Below are 21,985 nucleotides of genomic sequence, written 5' to 3'. Positions count from 1 at the left end.
AAGACTCACACACAGACCCACTTATTATTTCTTGTCTTATTTTTTTTTTTTTTTAATAGAAAATAAAGATTCTGACATAAGTACAAGCACTGAGCCCTCGCAAACACCCAACAGCCAAGCGTATCGGAAACTCTACGGAGGACAAACGACGCCGAAACTGACGCCGTTAAAGAATTATCAAGGGGGGGGGTTGCGACGGTTAAAACCATTTTCAACACAACAGCTGGCATCTTTTCATATTCAATAAGTCCTGTATTAAGGACGTAATACATCTCACATTTATATTATTATTTCTTCTTCTACACCGTTTATTTTTTTTTCTACAAATGTATGTGCTTTTGATTTAAAAACAAAATAAAGATTTGTAGTTCAAACAAAAAGCCACTCCACTCCGGCCCAATTTATTGCAAATGAAGTGATAACCTCTGAACAGCAACACACACACACACACACTTCAATATGGCACAAGCATATTAGAAATGACCTAAATGCATCTTCGTCGTCGCAGGTGAATATAAAAAAAAAAACCAAAACCACACCATATCTAAAAACAAATATTAAGACATTAATCATCAGTCCAAACATGCAGCCTGCCGCTCTGCGAGCAACAAAAAAAACAACAACCCCCGATGCTGGACCCCTTGGGTAAAACGGAAATGAACAGAAATAAAAATAAAAATGCCTTCATCTCAAATGCATGTGAACACTGCAAATGATTAGCCTCGCCAACCGAACTAATACACTTATAGTATTCACGACTAGGGTTGGGTACCGAAACCCGGTTCCACTACGCAACCGGTAGGAATCGGACGGGATTAGTGCGCAAATTTTGGTTCCTCATTTCGGTTCCACTTATTGTGTCGACTGAAATATTTTCCCTCTGTCGCCCCGAAGCGGCCGTCAAAATATCACACTTTCTCTGTAGTCTACTGTTGGCTAGCTACCGTAAATGTAGGCTACTTTTAAAATGCCATATTGTCCCTCTGGGCTCACCAAAACGGACGTAGAAGCATATTAACCATTCACTGCACGTGAGCGCTAGTAAACATGTCACATCTCTGATGTCGTTTTTCAAGAATCGGTTTAGGAATCGGAATTGTTTCAAAAGTACCGGTTCGGCGTCGGAATCGTAGAAATCCAAACGATTACCTGACCCTAGTCACGCCAGGAGCTGCGGAGCAAAGACTTCAAAACCCAGGTCCCTGTGCAATCGAGGAATCTCGCGTTTCCTCTCTTATTTTCCTTCCCCTATTCGTGGGGGGGTGCAGCTGCAACACTGTTGCATTTCTCCACTTGGTTCGGTTTGCGTTCACACCGCAAAGATACGCACCGAGTGACTGAACTCGCCGCCCCCTTTCGGCGTGGTGTCAAATATTTCAGATCATCAAGTTAACTTAAACCCAATCAGCAGCAACAACAAAAAAAAACGGGGTTTTAAAGCACTTCTCGGGGCTTTTTTGTTTGCTTTCAGACGCCTTTCGGTTACACTTTACTCTTGAAGGTATCTACATAAGAGTGTCATGAACGTGTCCTAAACATTATCAACAAGTCATAAACCTTAATGACATAACGCTTCTTTTAGTGAGGGTCGTTTGGTTTTTGTCATGGCGAGTTATGGTTAGAGTCAGAGTTAGAGCACGTGTCATGACAGTGTCATGTCACTCTTATGTAGATACCGTCAAGTTAAGTTTTTCCCCGACCCACTTTCATTTCTAGCTCCGTGTGCGTCGCCTTAAGACATTTGATGTGCTTTATCCTAGTGAATGTCAGCTTTGGCACGCTCTCTGCTGAGGTACCTACACAAATACTTTGTAAAGTACTGAAACTACCGCTCTGTTCCACCCCACATGGAGGATATTGTTGTTGCGTTATACTTTATATATATATATATATATATATATATATATAGAAAGAGAGAGAGAGAGAGAGAGAGAGAGAGAGAGAGAGAGAGAGAGAGAGAGAGTGGAGTATTTTTCTCTAAAAATCGGCACATGAAGGGGTTCTCCTCCAGCCCTTTTTGTCCCGAGGCTGCGACACGGAAACCCCCCTGACTGAACCCCCCCCCCCCCATCTACCTGCAAACCATCTGTCCCACTACAAAATCCAAATAAATATTCTTTAAAATAAGGGAAAATGGGTTACAAAAACAACCAAACGTGGCCGGGTTGGATCAGCGGGTAGAACAGGTGCACATACACTGAGAGGTTTGTGCCTCGACGCAGAGGTCCAGGGTTGGAGTCCCACCTGTGACCAATTCCTGCATGTCTTCCCCCCCCCCCCCCCACTCTCTCTCCCCTTTCTCACCTAGCTGTCCCGTCGATTAAAGGCGGAAAAGCCCCAAAAAAATAATCTTAAAAAATAAAGCAAAATCAACGTAGTGGCCTCGACGCAAAAACTCTCAAAATGCAATAAATCCACCACCGTCCCGGTCCTCCTCAGTCAAATAAAGAAGACAAAGAAAGAAAATGTTACAGGGAAGGATATATGTCGAGTAGTGGTTGTTTTACAATGGCGCCTGTGTCGAGAGTTTGTCATGTAGCGACTTCTTTTAAAAACGTCTTCTCCTCCGCCCCTCCCCGTCTTTCAGTCCTCTCTTCGCCCCGGAGGTGATCATGCTCTGTCTGATCAAAGTCTTTGACCTTTAACCCGCGGCTTCCCCCCCACCCCTCCCCTCCCGCCGTCCAACGCTCCTCCCTTTACTCCTCCGCCGCTCGGAGAGGGAGGGGGCAGGGGGGGCGGGAGGCGGGGAGGTTGTTCAGTCGGCGTAGTGCATGATGGACTCGACGTAGTTGCCGGGGAACAGGCCCGTGGTCCCGTTCATCACGCCCTCGTACCAGCCGTCGTCGTTCTTCTTGATGACGTAGATGATGGCGCCCTCCTGGAACGAGAGCTCGTCTTCCTTGTCGCGGGCGTAGTCGTAGATGGCCACCACTGCAGAGGGAGGAGGAGAACAAGAAGAAGGGGGTGTCAGGGTGCAACCGGAAGGTTTTTCTTAGAGCCCGACCGATATATCGGCGGGCCGATGTTATCGGCCGATATTAGGCATTTATAACGGCCGATAAATGAATATTTAAAAAATAAAATAAAGAAACGGACACCCTTCAACCATGTTATGAATTAATGTAATTTCTTTTTTTTTTTTTTTGGTTTTGTTCAAAGGACTTTAAGTTTCATATCTTAAGTTTGCATTTTTATACATTTTATTTATCAGAACTTTAATATATTTTGATGTTGTGAGGACTCATAAATAACTACAAATAACTAACGTTAGGGAAATATGTTTAGGTTTTGTTACGCGTTTTTGGATTTTCTTTTAAAATATATATTGGCCGATATATCGGAATATCGGATTTTTAAATCACCAAATATTTGTATCAATATCGACCTTAAAAATCCTTTATTGGTCGGCCTCTAGTTTTTCTTTACTTGTCTGGTCGGGCAAGTGAAGGAAAATTCTACTTGCTCAAAGTCAGATTTTACTGGCCCTTATACAGTCAGTTAGTTGTATTTTATTTCTGTGTCATGATGATGATGATAAATAATTTTGTTTCGGTTAACGTACGTGAAAGAAACAGTTATTTCCCCCACAATTTGCCACCGTAGCCAAGGCTTATTATTGCCTATTCTATCCCATAATCCCCACAGAATCACCCAGAAACCCAACTAAACGAAATGACTAAATACTTGAGTACAATCCTAGTTATTTTACATGTTAGAAAAATTACGTCATAACCCTCTATTTTAGATTTTGAAGCTTCTTTTTTTTGGAACTCGACAGACGCACGCACACTTTAAACTCATCTTTAAGTTCATTCCATAATTTAACCCCCAAAAAACGTAGTCCTCACTTTACCAGTTTCAAAGATATTTGTATTTATATTTCACCATGCCAGACATTTGGCCCATAAATGAAACCATACGAATAAAAATGAAAATGTTAACGTTTAAAAAAAAAATGCGTCAAAAGCTTCGAAAAAGCATCAAAGTCATTGAAAAAAGCCGTCAAAGAAAACGTCAAAGACGCCAAGCGCCGACTTAGACCCTCCTTCTCCGCAGCGCTGTGGAGGAAGGTCTGGCAATGCGAGACTAGAACGCTGCAGGTCGCCGCGTTGCGAGTAGCTGCGAGTTTCAACTCGTCTCGCCGCGAATCGTCGGAGCTGTGCTTCACAGCGGGGTGGCGGAGGCGGACCTTTCTCCATGTAGGTGCGCGGGGCCCAGGGCGGGTCCTCCTCGGCGTACGGGTCACTGTACTCCACCACCGCCGACTCCTCCTCGTCCTCATCGTCCTCGTAGTCCTCCGGTGGTGGAGGAGGAGGTGTGGGTTCCTCAAACACCGGCTCCTCGGCGGGCGGAGGTGGAGGCGGCACGTCTGAGACTAGAAAGAGTTTTCAGGCAGGCGGGAAGAAAAAAAAAAAAAAAGAGGAACAATTAGAGGCAAAGAAAGGAGCACAAAGACGACTGCGTTAGTCAGGGACACAACATGACGGACTGGCATTCCCATGCGTTGGAGAGAGGAACATAAAGAGTCCATGCTGCATGCATTCAGACAACATTTGAGCTACATTTACAACGCTACGTCTTGGTTTAAAAGAGAATACCTTCTGCTATGTTTCCCCCTCTCATTCCCCCTGCTCTGGCGTTTCCCCCTCTCATTCCCCCTGCTCTGGCGTTTCCCACTCTCATTCCCCCTGCTCTGGCGTTTCCCCCTCTCATTCCCCCTGCTCTGGCATTTCCCCCTCTCATTCTCCCTGCTCTGGCGTTTCCCCGCCTCATTCCCCCTGCTCTGGCGTTTCCCCCTCTTTTATTCACTGTGGAACTTCATAGCCACAGCCCTTTACTGAGACTGACCTGAAGCACTAACATCCAAACACAGAAAACTGTGACACAACAGGAACAAAATGTACACGCACTGACTCAACGTGCATTTAAAAAGAAATTCAAGTAGGGAACTTGGTTAAAGGGATTCTCCAGAGAAATCCCACGACACTCACACACAAACCAACAAAAATCACACGGAAACGTGATCATGGTCCTGAACAAACATGCTTCATCGTTCATTCATTACTTTGCTCACTTATTGTAGTGTTAACAAGTGGTCAACGACAAACATTTGCTGCGACAGGGAGCAGAAGTTCCCACTTAGTTGCTGTTCAAACAGGGCCTGCTCGATTATTTTGGTCAATATTGAAATCACGACTTTTGGAAAGATGTAAAAAAAAATTATTGTGAAACAGTTAAACAAATCAACAGTGAATACACTTATACTGTGAAATTCCCTGTTTGTTTCTCTCATTCAGAACACAAGACAAATTAAGAGTAAATGTGCAAAACATAATGTGCAAAATAATCATTTTTGTTGTGTTTCTGTGATCGTTAGGAGCCAAAATTGTAATCGCAATTAAATTTTTTTGGATTAACTGCACTGCCCTAGTTCAAAATTCACAACTGTTGTAACACGCGGTGTCCGAAAAAGAATCCTAAAAACTATCTTCTTGTGTTACTTGCTCAAGTTTGGAATAATCGCCAGCCATGTTCTTGTTCACACAAAACAAATTTAGAATCCTACACTTGAAGCGGCCGTGATTTGGATCCACGGTGATTTGTTACTGCGCCGCTCACTCACAATATGAGAACTGTAAAGAAAATCTACTTGGCAGATAACAAAAGGTCAAACAACAGAATATAGAATAATCCGATCATACTGTCTCCAGAGCGCTCACTCTGACATATTTCAGAGCCCTGACCGAGCTGATGTTGAAGGTTGATCACTTGTTTACTTCAATAAAGAAAGTATTCCACCCAAGGGGACGAATGACACTGAAGGCTCCAATATACTAGCTTTTTAATAATGCAAGCAGACGGAGGTGTGAACTACATTGTTCACATACTTACCTGGAGGATTAGTCTATGTCGACGACGTGTTATTTCCAGTGCTGTCGTAAAATTCCGCCGGTTGTCCCTGAATTTGGGCCGGATGCCCGTCAACTTCCTCTTTCTTTGTGTTGGCATTCTATACTCTGGTGGATTACTGAGGACTATGGTTAACTGCTCCTCAGATCTCTGCAGGGTAAATCCAGACAGCTAGCTAGACTATCTGTCCAATCTGAGTTTTCTGTTGCACGACTAAAACTACTTTTGACGGGTTAGGGTTAGACGTACACATGTTCCACCAAAACAAGTTCCTTCCCGAGGCTATTTAGCAGAGGCGCCGTGGCTCCGTCCGGCGCCCAAGACGATTGGTTTGAAGACTTACCAATAAACCAGAGCACGTTTATTCTCCCATCCAGGAATGCCGTGTGGACTAGCCAGACCTTCCTCCGCAGCGCTGTGGCGGAAGGTCTGGCAATGCGAGACTACTTGAGTATTAAGCATATATCCACCAGGGGGCAGATCAGGGCCATATCACCCCTGGCCGACACCGGAAGATACTCTTTGGCTGGAGTGTGGAACAGCTGCTGACCAGCCTGTCAGATGATACACCCCCCCCCCAACCCCTCCCCCCCGGTCACGTGCTGAATTGCATCTTGCGGACGCGAATTTCTGAAGACATGCACAATCTGCGCTCCGAAGGAACGCAGGATACGCGCGGAAGCCATCGAACGTGTAGTTAAAAAGCATGTATATCGGAGCCTTAACTGTTGGGGAGGGGACTTGAAACGGACGGCGGTCATGCAGGTGGGGGGAGCGAGGGGCTAAAAAACCACTTACTAGTCTCCTGAACTCGGGCCACAAAGCCCATCAGAGGCAGCTGAGGGGTGATCTGCATGGAGGGGGGAGGGGGCGCGAGCGGGCCGGCTATCACCAAACAGAATCAATGCACAGAGGCGGAGGAGGACGAGGCCAGAGAGAGAGAGGGAGGAAGACAGACATAAACAGCAAAGACACAAGAAATTAGCTTAGAATATTCAAGGTTGAGCACAGAAGAGAGTAGGGCTGCACGATATAAGGAAAATACGTAATTGAAATCGCTATTAGATGCGATAAATAACCAGATATTAAAGAGTTCTCCGTTCTGCTGCTTTCAGTATTCTGCTAAAATACAACAAATTGCTTGTTGAGTTTAAAACTAATACAAGGAAATCATTTCAAACTTCCTTTTATTGAACAAACTGAACATTGAATTCAATATAAAAGGCGCCACTGAAAGAAGAATGACAGTTACATTATAAAGTGCAATTTTCTGCTGAAATTTTCTTTCAACTAACACAGAAAATCTCGGAGTGTCTTTCGCGATATGTCACAGCCTTTCGCGATGTGTTTATTGCAACAGTTGATATCGCAATGGCGATTAAAAAAACAATATATTGTGCAGCCCTAGAAGAGAGTTAAAGAACAGGAATAAGAATAACGTTAATATTGCAACGTTAACATTATGTAAACAATGATTTCAGCAAAGTACAGACCTGAGAAATCCATACTTATTCATTTTTCTTCCCATCTGTGGCTACAGAGATGGAAGATATGTGACAGGACTCCCATGAGTCAGAGATGCATCTACTTCCTCCACCAATTAATCCAAAAAATAGTCAAAATATTTACTGATTAATCGTTAGAAAACGTAAAAGAGTTCAAACTGCCTGTCACAATTCCCCAGAGCGCAAGGTAGAGTCCTTCAAATTACTTATTTTGTTTGACTAATGGTCTTAAACCAAAATATATCTAATTTACAATGTTATAAAACGAGAGAAAAAGTAGAAAATCCACCCATTTGAGAAGCTGGACCCAGAGAATGGTTACGTGTTATTTACTTAAAATAATTAACCAATGATCAAAGTTTAATTGTATGTTGATGACTAAACCCTTAGGTCAACTAATCTAGAAGTAGACTGAAACGTATTCCAATGAAGATATTAATTCAAAAATATTTTTATTTTAGGAGAGGGATCAACGTTTTTGCCCGACGGGGCAAGTGAAAAAGAATTCTACTTGCCCAAAGTCAATTTTGACTGGCCCCCTATACAAGTACGTTTTGTTGAAAGAAAAACATTGAAAGCGTCAAGAAGCGTCAAAAACGGTGAATAAAAAAGAATCTACATAATATGTCAAACCTTATCCAAAAAAGGATAAGGATAAAGATCATAGGCGTGGCACTGAAACCGGACAAATGGAGGACAAAAGATTGCAAAGAGCAGTGACTACAGAGAGAGCTGGTGAAGAGGGGAAGTGTAGTTGTTAAGTTAAGTTGACGGGAAATGACAGATCACACAACCAGGAGACAGGAGACCTTTTCTCATGTCTCCTATCTTTTCTAACAAGGTGCAGACAAACTGGAAACAAATGAAAACCTTTGTGGAAAAAGGTGTTGAAGGTGGTAATCCCACTCAAGTCTGAGAGTCTGTACATGGGTTTGAGACCAGAAACTGTACAAAGGGATTTGTAAATAAGTACATGTTTAATACTGATAGCCAGTAAGAAAGCCCTTACAAGAGAGTGGATGACAACAGATGTACCCAAGGTTGAAGATTACTTCCAAGTAATTTGTGACACTTGTGTGATGGAGAAACTCACGTTTACTGTAAGACTTGAGCAAGATTTAAAGTTTAAAAACTGTTGGGCATCCTGGGTTGAATCGATATCCACACTGAGATCAGACTTTACTCAACTGATGATGATCTAATTTATACGTTTTCTTCCTCCTAGTTTTTTTGTCGAGGCTACTCAAATGTTCACTGTTCATTTAAATGTTTCTCCAGGAACAGATATATTCAGCTTGTCTTTCTTTTATACTAATTGTATTAATATCTTTTACTCATTTACTTATTTTGTCCACTTTGTATAGCAATATCCATTTTTTCCTCTCCACGTATTCCTCCAGATTTTCAATTATGTTTACCCATTTCATTTTAGAGTCAATTACATGTATTACTGTGAAAATACACAGAAAAGTATTATGGTTAAAAAGGTTTATGTTATACAACTTCTACCAAAAGGTTACAAGGACATAAATGTGAAAATAGTAATCGTCTCTTCTCGTGCGCACACGCACACGCGCGCACACGCACACACACACACACAGTACCTGGGTTCTGGGCGAAGTGTGGTCCCCCGTTGAGCTGGCTCTGGTTGTGGACCATGTTGGGCTGACCGGTGACGGACGCGGGTCGGCGGTATGGCAGCGAGCCTCCCACCTGCGAGTTCTGGGGCGGCTGCGCCGGGCGGTTCATGCTGTAGAACTGAGGAGCGCCTGAGAGGAGACAACACCAGGGGGGAAGCACAGGGTCAATTAACCGGGGGGTGGGGGGGAGGAGAGGTCATACAACAGAAACAACGCCGCACACAGAAGCGTATATACCCGTGAAGGGTAGAGTCGTGCCTGATTGCTTGCCTGGCTGTTCATACCAGACGCATTTCTCGTAGGGTTGGGCATCGTTAACGATTCCGATTCCTAACCCGATTCTTGAAAAACTGAAAAATTTCATCAAAGAAAGGCTCTTTTATAGAGTTTAAAGCCACACTTTCGACCTCTTCGCTTTAGGCATTTTAAATGCACTAAAAGCTAGCTTGCTAACGATAGACTAGCAGAGCAAGTGTAATATGTTTACTAGCGATCACGTGCAGTGAATGGTTAATATGCTTTTACGTCCGTTTTGGTGAGCCCAGAGGGAAAATATGGCATTTTAAAAGTAGCCTACATTTACGGTAGCTAGCCAACGGTAGACTACAGAGAGAGTGTGATATTTTTACGGTTTTACGGTTAAGTTAATTTAGCTTTGAAGAAATGCCTCGTTCGTTTCTTCTTACTTATTGACAACTCCTTGTAGAAACGGTCACACAATGACAACAAATAAACTTTTCATTGGTCAATAGATTTCCTAAATTCACTGGGTAACACTTTACTTGAAGGTATCTACATAGGAGTGACATGACACTGTCATGAACACATGACACATGAACCCTAACCATAACTTGTCATGACAAAAACCAAATGACACTTACTAAAAGAAGCGTTATATCATAAACGTTTGACTTGCTAATGTTTATGACACGTTCGTGACAGTGTCATGTCACTCTTATGTAGCTACCTTCAAGTAAAGTGTAACCATTCATTGTCTACTTACACTTTATCAGCTGAATCGGGTTTTTTATGGAGGAGAAATGAATGAGAATGACAAACGCAATTTTTAAAATGTCCTTAATTCATCATTCATCCATTGGCTACTCTGCTAACAGCAACACTGCACATTGATACGTTACTGTACAATATCCAGCCACACGACAACAACAAAAAGCCTGAATAAATACACACGAATGAAGAGTTCAATGTTCAAGCATTTCACTACACAGCTCATGCATTTTACATTAGAAAACATCACAAGCATCAACACAGACACGGGCGGCTGATGAGATGCTGTGAGGTATGAGGAGCAGCAGCAGCAGCATGAAATCTGAGGTAGGCGGCAGAAGAGCTGCACGCCGGCCAGACGGTGCCGACTTTTGATATTCCAGACATAGGTTCTGATGAGTGAAGTGCTCTACGATGGCCTTCAAAGTAGAATTTCTTGTCGAGCACTTAATAAACTTAATAACCTCGGTTGCTAAGTGGAAAGCCTTCCTTTTCAAATGCAGACAAGAAACTCCACATTTCATTATCGTGTTTACCTTACACTTTCTCAAGAAACTCAAGATTGCATTTTCAAAAAGATTTGATTAGGTGTGCAGCACCTCGAGAGGTGGACATTTCTGAATGTGGTTGGTATCTGAAAGCTCTATCTATCTCTTAAAGTAGTTATAACCTGGTACAAATATATGATGCACTGACCAGATCCATCTGATTTTTAATGGTGCTTTAGAATCGTTTCCGCCAAGCAGTCCAGTTCAGTTCAGTTCAGTTCAGTTAAAACGCTCATTTATTTAGTGATTAAAAAGGCCTTTAATTCATAGGGCAAGACATTAAAAATACACAGACGCGTGTCGGCTTGAGTCTTCCTCAGGGTGTAAGCCGACACGTGTTGGTGTATTATTATGTATTTTATTTTTTCTGTCTTTCCCTATGAATTAAAGGCCTTTTTTTAAAATCACTTTTTGTAACCAACCTTGAGTGCCTGGAGTGGATTTTTGTTAACACTTTACATGAAGATATCTACATAAGAGTGACATGACACAGTCATGACACATGAACCCTAGCCATAACTTGTCATGACAAAAACCAAATGACACTTACTAAAAGAAGTGTTATGTCATAACTGTTTATGACTTGTTTATAATGTTTATGACATGTCTTGACAGTGTCATGTCACTCTTATGTAGGTACCTTCAAGTAAAGTGTAACCGGATTTTTTTTTAGGACTTTTGGCCATAAATCTTCTTCCTTTTTGTGAATTGCATTTCCTTCCATGAGCGCCGGTGGTTTAAAGGATACCAGAAGCGCTCTTGCCACTTCTTTCTTGGTATCCCATTTGCTCGAAAGTTCGGACATATTTGAAGTTTATCCCCCGATTTTACAATTGGGAATTGACACAGTTACATTACGTCATTTCCGAACTTCTTCCTAGGAGAAACCTTCTAATAGCCGTCGATAGTCGGAGCAAGCTGTCAGACAATACCACTGAATATCCAGGGTGACGCCAGTGGATGAACACATCTGGGTCTTTCAAGCAGGAGGATGCATGTCAGGGGGGGGGGGGGGGCGGGATGGAGGGGTGTGCAGGGGAGCGGGTGAGCTTCTCCCACCGGCGGTTACACTCACCTTGTGCAGGGTTGCCGTAAGCAGCGGGGCCCGTGCCAGTGGGGGCCGCAGAGGCAGGGAGCTGGGGAGGGGGTGGGGGTACAGGCGGGATCTCTATAGGGGGGTTTGGGGCCTGTGGGGGGCCGTCTAGTGCAGTGGTAGGGGCTCCAGGGGTGGTGGCAGTGTTGGGGGGCGGTTGAGCCGGGTTGGATGGGACGGGGGCTGAACCGAGGGGGATCGAAGAGGTAAAAGATAAAAAGGGAGGAGAGAAAAGATAGTTGAGGGACGTCAGGACAAGATCAGAGTGAGAAAGGGAGGAAAGGATTCCAGTAGATCCAGGGTTCCTACAACATCCTCGTCTCACTTTAATTCAAGTTAGTTAGTTTCAGACACGCACACGCACGCACACACAGCATCTGCTTGGAGAAGAAACAGGCAGCAGGCGTTACCTGGGAAGGCGGTGGGCGGGGCTGGGGTCGGCACGGCGATGGGCACGCCCACGCTGCCACTGCCGCTGTTCTCTCGGCTGCTGCTGCGACTGCTGCTGGGATGGCTGCCTCCGCTGCTCCCACTGCTGTGGGGGTCGGGGTGGGGGGGGGGGGGGGGGGGTAGGGCAGCACACACGTCAGACCACAAACACCCAAACAAACACACTCCGTCACACTGCCGTACACTCACATTCCGTTTAGCTACGCTTTCCGTGTTGAGCGACGTGTTTCCTCGGAGCGGTGTGAAACGGCTTTGAGTTGGGTTTTCTCCGGTTTTGGTGGGCGTGTCTCTCGTTTATTGGCTGTGTCCCAGGTGATAGCCAATCAGCAGAGACGTGTCTGTAAACTCGTGGTACTAAAAAGACGGATAGAGGATGGATACCCAACAGGACACGACGGGCCGGGTTTGGACAGATATTTAGAAATGATGTTGGGGTTCGTGTCGGGCTCTGTCACATCAGCCCGATAAGGCATTGAACATTTTAAAATTTAAAACAGCTTATTACCGTGCGCTTGTTGCCCCCGTGTGCGCTCATCTTTTGACATTTCCGAATGCCTTCCTACAGTTGCTTAATAAAAGCGGGCTTTCCACACATACATACATGTGTCATTAACTGTGTCGTGCTCGGACATAAATATCTCAATGCCTGTCGGGCTCGGGTCGAGTTCGGTTACCGCTCTGTCGGATGCGGGCCGGGCTCGGACAGAAAAATGTGGCCCAATTCGCACTCTAATACGCACACGACAGGGTGTTCAATGTACCTTCGTTTCAGTTTTAAAAAGACGTGTGGCTACGTTTTGTCGGGGCTGACCGTGGCCCTGGCAAATGTCGCACCTCTGTGACTGATTATTTTGACAAAGATGATTATTTGAAAATCTGACGCCTTTTCTCCATTTATTCGAAATAGCTCTACCTAAAAAAATTGCGATCAAATCTTCACTTCTCGCCCCTTTTCGATCAAACAGTTCCAGGAGACTCTGGAGCCACAGGAACTAAACTCAGGAACTAAAAAGAGCATTTCTGCGTCATCGCATCTTTTGAACCGCGAAGATTCGGCAAATTAGTCCGACGGCCGAGAAAACCGCGACAGCTGCGTGCAAAGAGTAAAACCACACAGTGGTCGTGTTGCTCAGTGTACATACTGTGGTGCAACTTTTATTTTGAATGGATGTCATGAATAATGAATAAATGGAAGGGAGACATTCTGTATGGAGACGGAACGGGAGACTGACACTTCAGAGTATCTGATGTGCTAAGTGCTTTATTTCTGGGCTAGTAACCGTGATGAATTATTTCGATTTCACTTCAATTGCGCTCCGTGTTCTTCTGAGCTCATTTGCGAAACCATTTATCACTCCATTTAGATTCATCAAAAAAGCCAGCAATGTAAAATTGTTTAACGTGACACATAAAAAGTACCAGAAATTGTTGTGCCAATGCTTAAATAACGTGCATTTCGGTTGGACCGTACTGTTAGTCCCACAGGTAAGGTTCCTGAGTTCCTGAGAAAAGTTCCTGCGGTGGATCAGTGGATCTCTCATTTTGGAATAAAAAATCCTTATAGCAGGGCTTCTCAAAAGTCCGGACCAAGGTCCGCACCCGGAACCAAACGCCAAGTCAATCCGGACGTAGCCCTTGGGTTATGAATACATTACATAATGAAGTGTAAAGTTTTCTATTCTAAAATGATTTTTACTGCGTGAAGCTGAAAAAAGGTACCGGTTCCTAAATCCATGTAACAGAAAGAGAGGGAATGAGAGAGACACAAAGAGGTAGGGAAGGAAAGAGAGGGAAGGAGAGAGACGGAAGGAAAGAGAAGGAAGGAGGTAGGGAAGGAAAGAGAGGGAATGAGGTAGGGAAGGAAAGAGAGGGAAGAAGGTAGGGAAGGAAAGAGGGAAGGAGGTAGGGAAGGACAAAGAGGGAAGGAAAGAGACGGAAAGAGGTAGGGAAGGAAAGAGGGAAGGAGAGAGAAAGAAGGAGGTAAGGAAGGAAAGAGAGGGAAGGATGTAGGGAAGGAAAGAGAGGGAAGGAGAGAGAGGGAAGGAGGTAGGTAGGGAAGGAAAGAGAGGGAATGAGGTAGGGAAGGAAAGAGGGAAGGAGGTAGGGAAGGAAAAAGAGGGAAGGAAAGAGACGGAAAGAGGTAGGGAAGGAAAGAGAGGGAAGGAGAGAGAAAGAAGGAGGTAGGGAAGGAAAGAGAGGGAAGGAGAGAGAGGAAAGGATGTAGGGAAGGAAAGAGAGGGAAGGAGAGAGAGGGAAGGAAAGAGAGGGAAGGTGAAAAAAAGCTACCGGTACCTAAATCCATGTAACGGTTCCAAAATCGATACTAAAAGTTAAAAGTGAGTTGATTCAATGTTGTTGTTTTTTTTATTGCCAATCGTTTCGTACCCCTAACCTTGAAAAAAAAAAAATAATTCAGATGCGGACCGTTGAGGGATACGTTTGAGAACCCAACGCCCTAAAGCATTCATCTTTCTGCCAGGACCAATCCGGTGAGCCGTGTTCGGCGTGTTGAAGCCTTTGAAGTTTCCTTTCTCAATAACTCACATCATTAATGTGGCACCTTCAAGGAGCATTTGATGTTACAGTGCGAGCCGTTATGCCTTTGAAATGACTATGTCACAGTGATAAAAAAAAAAAGAAATTAAAAAAAAGCAGCTGGAAGCCTTTACCAAGGACACACGACACAGGCGACGCGGTAGCGACACAAGACATAAACAAAGATATGACACGCTGTTGAAAAAGAAAAAGCAGGAGGCGTCAAGACACGTGGGAGGGGGGGGGCAGAAAAGAGAGATTGCTGAGAGATGAAGAAAAAATATGAGCTGTGGATGGAGCGGGGCAGATAAAGACTGAGAGGAGAGGAGAGTTGGGGAAAGTTATCCATTTCTGGACCAGAAATATATAATAAAAAATAAACATTTGGCCAACAGATTAGGCACAATGATGAATATCTCTTGTGTTTGGGATGACAGATTGTCATCTTTTGGGGGGGGAGGGAGGGGGGGGGGGGAATGAGCTGACATCGGGTTGACAGGACTGTGGGGGCGACGCTGCCTATTTAATGACTATTGCCATAGGAACCTGTGTCTAGCCATGCTAAAAATACAGCTCTGGATCTCCACCTCGTCCTCGTTTCTTTGTCCTTTTATTTGAGCGGCGAGGAGGGGAGAGCACACAGGTGGGGGTTTTCCAAAATAAACCAATTTGGTACATTCACCGGGAGCAGTAGCTGCTGTACAAAAAAGGTTAACGTTGGGGTCAACCTTTAGGTGGAAGTAAAAAATAAAAAAAAAGGAGAAGGGAGTAAAAAGGGATTCCCACGATGAGTCATTTCAGAGGGGAAAGGGAAAGGCATGTTCACAGGAGCTGGCTCGCATTTTCAGAGTGTGAGAGGAGAAGAAGAGAGGGGGCAGGAGGTATAGGAAAAAAAAGGGGAGTGTGTTTAAAAAGTTTAGAGAGGCATGCTGGGAGGGGGGGGGGCAGGGGGTGGGGAGTGGGGGGGTACCTGTACGTGCGGTTCCTCTGATTAACGGATGCAGTGCGTGTAGGGCTCAGCTGGGGCTGCGCCATGTTGCGCGTCGGGCTCGAGACGTAGTCGTTAGGGACGACGGGCGGACGCACCGGCTCGAGCGTCCTATAGGGGGAGTGGCGCCTGAGAGAGGGTCAGGAGGACAGGAGTCGAGGGGGGGGGGGGGCATTGACAGAGAAGTGTAGGGGAGGGGGGGGGGAGGAGGAGGAGAGCAAGAAACAAACAAGTGCAAACTTAAAAAATGGGCTATGACAGGTGAACATCGGGGGTTGGCTGATGAGAATCCACAGGCGGAGCGGGGGGGGCGGAGTCAGGGCGAAACGCTGTCGCTGCTGTCGCCTGGAAAAAAACCACACTTCCATAACAAAAGATGTACACTGTGAGCTTGTTAGTTTTTCATCATTTCACCATACCTAGAGATTGGCATGGTTTTATGTTGGTTAGCCTAATAGCTGGTTTGATTTGCACTGAGAGATGATTTTATGGAAAGTACCCCATGCCAATCTCTAGGTATGGTGAAGGGGATGTGATGATGTGGGGCTATTTTAATTCCAAAGGCCAAGGGAACTTTATCAGGATGCATAGTATTCTGGATCCATGAAATAACTGGCCTTTCAAAATAAAAATCTGCCTGCCTCTATGGGAATTTAACATAGGGGTGTACTGACTTTTGTTGCCAGCGGTTTAGACATTAATGGCTGTGTGTTGAGTTATTTTGAGGGGTCAGCACATTTACACTGTTATACAAGCTGTACACTTCATACTTTACATTGTAGCAAAGTGTAATTTCTTCAGTGTTGCCCCTTTAAAAGATATAATGAAATATTTACTAAAATGTGAGGGGTGTACTCACTTTTGTGAGATACTGTATATACATATACAGTACAGCATACCCACTACAATACATTAGACTACACCACTGAGAAAACCATAAGCGTTTTTTTTTCATTTTGCACTGAAAACAGGACAACAAAAGCTATGTGATGCTGAAATTAGACAAAAACATTTTTCATGGGGCCTAAAGTCGTGAAAAAAACGGCATCAGAGTAAATGCTGGTTAGAATTAAATTCCCATCTGTTGTGCCAAAGCGTCGCTGAGCATGACTGCGAACCCACGCCTACATATTCTGAACTAGAAGCCTGCAAAGTCATTAAACAAAAACACGAAAAGTGGTTTCAAACCCCCGACAGCAGCGCTACGCTGACGATGCCCTCTTGTTTTTAAAATGGGGGGGGGGGGGGGGGGGAGAGACACACAACCCTGAAATTTATTGATGTGGGACTGAAAAGATGTCGTGGCATGTGAATTTCCCAGCTGACACAGCGAGGGGTGACCCATCTCTGAGCACTGTTGCTATGGCAAAAACGTTGCTATGAGGAATATGGGGCAGCCAGGAGTGGGCGGGCTTGTGTCACAAACAAACACACCAACTGAACGTAAATTTGAACAAACAAAGAAATATATATATATAAAAAAAGAAGGAAGTTGAAGAACAGGAGACAAATTAAAAGTAAGATGTCCGCTCGCAGCCGTGGGCTGCGGCAGAAGGAGTCGGCGCTGTGGTTGATCGGCGTGCGTCTTGAAGGGACGGACACACACACACACACACACACACACACACACACACACACACACACAAACACCGACACAGACGTCTGAAGGTCAATACGAAGGGGTAGACACACTCAGGCACTCACAAACAAGAAGAGAGACACGCAGACAGACAGACAGACAGATAGACAGACAGCACTTGAACCCAGGAAAGTCCCACGGGACAACAAACATTACGTGCGGCACTAGCAGAGATCCTGTGGGACAAGAGACACCTCCAACAGTCAGAGACACGGAACAGAAACACATCCCCATCTCTGGGCTCATGAGCACTTAAGAGACAAGATGGGAAAACAACATGAACAGTTTAAACTAGGCCTGGGCAATAATCAACAGGATCATTTCTAGTCTTTCAACGGAATCATATATCGCCATGAAATCACGTATGGTGATGCACAATCACCTTGTCTAAATTCATGATAACAAGCAGTACTGATTCCATTTTCTAGGAAAATCTGTTGTGAAACATTTTGAGGGAATATCATTTGAAGAATTGCAGACTTGTTTTAACATTGCGCTATTTTTGTGCACGCGTGTAAACATGCGTGTCAGTATATAGCTGGAAAGAAATACTTATTTTCTCTCTCTAATTTCACTGGAAACAGTTCACCACATGACATGACTGATTATTCATCTAAAATCTCACCGTAAAAAAGTATTTCGACAAAAGTTTGTTTTAAAAGGAACACGCCGACTTATTGGGACTTATCTTATTCACCGTAACCCCCAGAGTTAGATAAGTCCATACGTACCCTTCTCATTTCCGTGCGTGTCGTAACTCTGTCCGACAGTTCCACCGGTAGCTTAGCCTAGCACAGATCCTGAAGGTAATCATTTCCAATTAGCCTACTGCTCCGAATAAGTGACAAAATAACGCCAACATGTTCCTATTTACATGTTGTGATTTGTATAGTCACAGCGTGTACAAAAAACAACATAACATGAGACACAGCCGTCTGCTAACCGTATACATACTGGGAACTATATTCTCAGAAAGGCGAAGCACTGCTGATCTGCTCGAGAACCGATTACCTTCAGGATCTGTGCTAGGCTAAGCTACCGGTGGGTGCGTCAGACAGAGTTACGACACGCACGGAGATGAGAAAGGTATGTATGGACTTATCTAACTCTGGGGGTCACGGTGAATAAGCTAAAGTCCCAATAAGTTGGTGTGTTCCTTTAAGAGGCGAGCATTGAGAATTGAACACGTGATGGATTAAGATGAAAGAATTAACGTTTTTTTTTTTTACATGTTGTCAAGTCTTGGACAGTAAAGCCTTACGCAGGTATATATAGTACGTTTACGTGCAAGAAGAAACCATAACCAAGCCTAATTTCAGCATGCCGTTTGGTGTGAAAAATCTCTCCTACGTATGGAGAGAGAGGGAGGACAAATTAGGCTGAGAAGCTTCTTAAAAAGGGATGCCGCCGACTGAGTCTCAGCAGCACAGAGTCGAAGCGAAGCGAGGAATACCACTGCACAGAGAACTGGCACTGAAGTGCCTTTTGAACTAACCCAAGGAGACTAATGAAGGAGGTAAGAGGGGTGATGATGAAACAGGGAGCAACCAGGCCCATCTGGTAGGCTCGGGTGTTAGGTTCCCAAAACCACAAAAAAAGCACCGCTACATTCAGCCTCTGACCACCACAACTCCGTAGGTCCGTCTGAAACACCATTAACATACCCAAGGGTCCCTTTCCCCGACATGGGCGGGCTGGGGGGCTTCTGTGTTGGGGGGTTTGTGCGAGGGAGTCCGCCGCCGCCGCCGGCCTTCATGTTCTGAGCGCTGGCCTACGGGAGGGAGAACAACGGTTGTGAGAAACATGTCGTTTAACCCAAAGGGACTTCAGAATCAGAGCAATTAAAACATAAAAAATGAAAAGCTTTCGCAACATAAGCCTGTCTTTAAGGAACTTTTTTGGACAATTATATTTATTCACTTTGCCGCCAAGTTAAATGAGACAATGGAGGAGTCTCAGAGTTAGCATAATGATTAGAAACAGCTAGTCTGGCTCGGTCAAAAAGGTCAAAAGCATCCACCTACTAGCACCTCCATAACCATAATTGAACTTAATGCCACTTGAGTTGTGAATTTAAGGGTGAATCGTGCAGTGAAGGTCTTGTTTGGGTGGTATGGGTCATACATATTACATGTTTGGATGTGGTGTGTGTGTGTGTGTGTGTGTGTGTGTGTGTGTGTGTGTGTGTGTGTGATGTTGTTTGGGTGACCATACACATGTTTTTTTACGGTATCTGTTGATTGTTGGAGCAGACGATGCAAGAACATTTTCTGTGTGAACAGACAATAACGTTTCATCTTATCTTATGCCTGTGTGTTGGGTTTGAACTTTCCTTTTTACCAAATAAGCTACCTCTTTATATATATTTTTATAGGGACTTTAGAGACTTATATTTTTTTTTATCGGTTTTGCACTTTCACTGATGTTTTGCACTGAAAAGACTGCTTTCAATTTCTTTGTACACGTACAATGACAATAAAGACTATGTGTACAAACTGTAAAACTGCAACTTGTCGTTTTCATACTTTCACACTTAGTTGTACGGATTAAAACAAACCAGATACAGCATCGTAATAGTGGCCTTTAAAAAGGTGCTAGTGGGTGGATTTTGTTACCTTTTGACAGACCCGGGGCAGTCTTTATGCTAAGCGCCTCTAGCGTCATATTGACAGACATGAGAATGCATCTATCCCCTCATCTTACTCTCGACAAGACAGCAATGAGCGATATTACTAATCTTTTAATAGCAAACAAACTCGTTAAAATGTAGGCCTGTGTGTAGTGTAAAATAACAACAGAGTGTACATTGTAATTTCCCCATTGGGGATCAATACAAATTATAAATTCTAAAGAAAGAAAGAAAAAAAAAAAAAAAAAAAAAAGACAGCTCTCACAGCAATTCAAAACAAAAAACACTTTACAAATAAAAATAAATCACAAAATAAAACCTCTTGTTTGAGGCTCTTACTTTGAAAGTCTTACCTTAAACCTTTGCAACCACTACGGTTGATTATAAAGATAAAATAAGGCGAGCAGAAAGAGAGAGAAGAAGAAGAAGAAGAAGAATCAGAGAATTAGCGTGTGAGGGAGAAGAGAAAAACAATTATTCATGCATGTGGAACATACAAACTCAGGCAACAGTAGACCCAGTGTTAAAATCTGAGGAATTTCTTCTGTGAGCTCTTTGTGAGGTTGAAGCTAAGGACTGGATTTTTCTGGAGAAAAAACAAAGGCTTGTCCTTGTTCAGAAAGTCAGTAGGAAACTAGCTTTCCAAAAACGGCCACTTTCACCATTTTATTAGCTAAAAATATATCATTGCACAAGAATCTGTTAGGCCTCCTGCACACTGGCTGCGTGGCGTGAGCGTGGCGTTTCTGTTGCGCGTCAGTTGCGTGGCGGCTGCGTGGCATTTTCTATATCTTTGCACACCAAAAACGTGTCTTGACGCGGCGCTGCTGCTGCTGCTAGCCTCGTCTGTACACATGGATGTTTTCCCATTGATAAAATGCAGTAGTATACTTCATGCTAAACATAAATATATCCTGATTTGATAACAGCAAAGACAAGGTCGGCAGTATTGACGGCAAAATAGGCTACAGAATATTTCCTCCTGTATTGACAGGTGCAATATTTGAAAATTGATAATTATTTATTATTGTTTTTTTAAATGACATTTATATCTGCATTTATGTCAAAACCTAGAGACTTTCAAACATCAACACGTCATTTATTAAATGTATGCGTGTCAATATGACATATAAACATCTTTTCGTGTTCTGTTTTGCCTGCTTGAGCCACACCTGAGACGTGCGTGTCACGCAGGCAGCGTGCAAGGTCTAACCTGTTACCATGGGAGCCGAAATAAAAACAGACACGCCACGCAGCTGACACGCTCACGCCACTCAGGCAGTGTGCAGGAGGCCTTAGCAGTAGCAGGTGACGAGTGAGAGTATATTCAGCAGAATGATGTCCTAGGTGACATTAGTTTCCCAACCCGCGGAAAAGTTTGAGTCATTGATTTTTCTCTTAACATCTGATCACACTCTGCATCTGACAAATAGGGTATATTCAAATTAGGGGTGTATCCGGGAGCAGCCAGACCCACGTGACGTGTTCGTCCAGTCAGCTGCCGGTTTTCATTTTTTTTGGGCGACAATACAGATTAGCGCCGCCTGCTGTTATGGAGCCGCATTACGTCTCGCGCACGCGCAGAACGTACTCTGAAGTCGGCGTCTCTTCGCTGTGTTCCGAGGCACTTTTTGGACCTCGGGGAGCCGACTGATCAGTCCGACCGCCTTTTCTGTTGGGTTAGTGTGTCAGGGGCTTAATATGAAGTACTTTTTGAGAGTGTTTCAATCAAATGGTGATCATTGTTGGAGGTCTGTGGGGGGGGGGGGGGGGGACACACACACCACACTAGGGCTGGGCGATATGGATAAAATCAAATATCACGATATTTTTGACCAAATACCTCGATATCCCGCAACGATATTGTACAGTTGACTATTGGTGCTTTCACAAAATATTTACACAATGAGATTTTTGATAAATAATCATCTGTAATGTGGATATAATGACTAAGCGGGTGAAGGCAAATAATAGAACAGTTACAACAGTCTGGTTAGTTCAGAAAATGACAAACTTACTGTAATGCAGCCTTTAAAACCA

The 21,985-nt window shown here is 44.0% G+C and overlaps 1 protein-coding gene across 19 annotated transcripts in view; it reads right to left on the bottom strand.

The window, feature by feature from the left end:
* Positions 1-2,463: 2,463 nt before the first annotated feature.
* abi2b (abl-interactor 2b) overlaps positions 2,464-21,985 on the bottom strand; it is a 28,809-nt gene continuing 9,287 nt past the window's right edge. Inside the window, exons 4-12 of one of the 19 annotated variants that reach the window (XM_035998431.1) lie at positions 20,299-20,316; positions 18,981-19,087; positions 15,660-15,806; positions 12,115-12,239; positions 11,687-11,887; positions 9,020-9,184; positions 6,709-6,795; positions 4,190-4,375; positions 2,464-2,931 (exon numbers count right to left, since the gene is read on the bottom strand). In XM_035998431.1, coding sequence (XP_035854324.1) covers positions 2,756-2,931; positions 4,190-4,375; positions 6,709-6,795; positions 9,020-9,184; positions 11,687-11,887; positions 12,115-12,239; positions 15,660-15,806; positions 18,981-19,087; positions 20,299-20,316 — 1,212 coding nt within the window. In that variant the 3' untranslated portion in view covers positions 2,464-2,755. The remainder of the gene's footprint in view (positions 2,932-4,189; positions 4,376-6,708; positions 6,796-9,019; positions 9,185-11,686; positions 11,888-12,114; positions 12,240-15,659; positions 15,807-18,980; positions 19,088-20,298; positions 20,317-21,985) is intronic. The other 18 variants (XM_035998432.1, XM_035998435.1, XM_031322913.2 and 15 more) reach the window with 18 other exon arrangements.

The sequence above is a fragment of the Sander lucioperca genome, chromosome 24 (genome assembly GCF_008315115.2).
Source record: "Sander lucioperca isolate FBNREF2018 chromosome 24, SLUC_FBN_1.2, whole genome shotgun sequence".
Taxonomy (NCBI): domain Eukaryota; kingdom Metazoa; phylum Chordata; class Actinopteri; order Perciformes; family Percidae; genus Sander; species Sander lucioperca.
The sequence above is the reverse complement of the archived record's forward strand: the minus strand, read 5'-3'. Positions and strand labels throughout refer to the sequence as shown.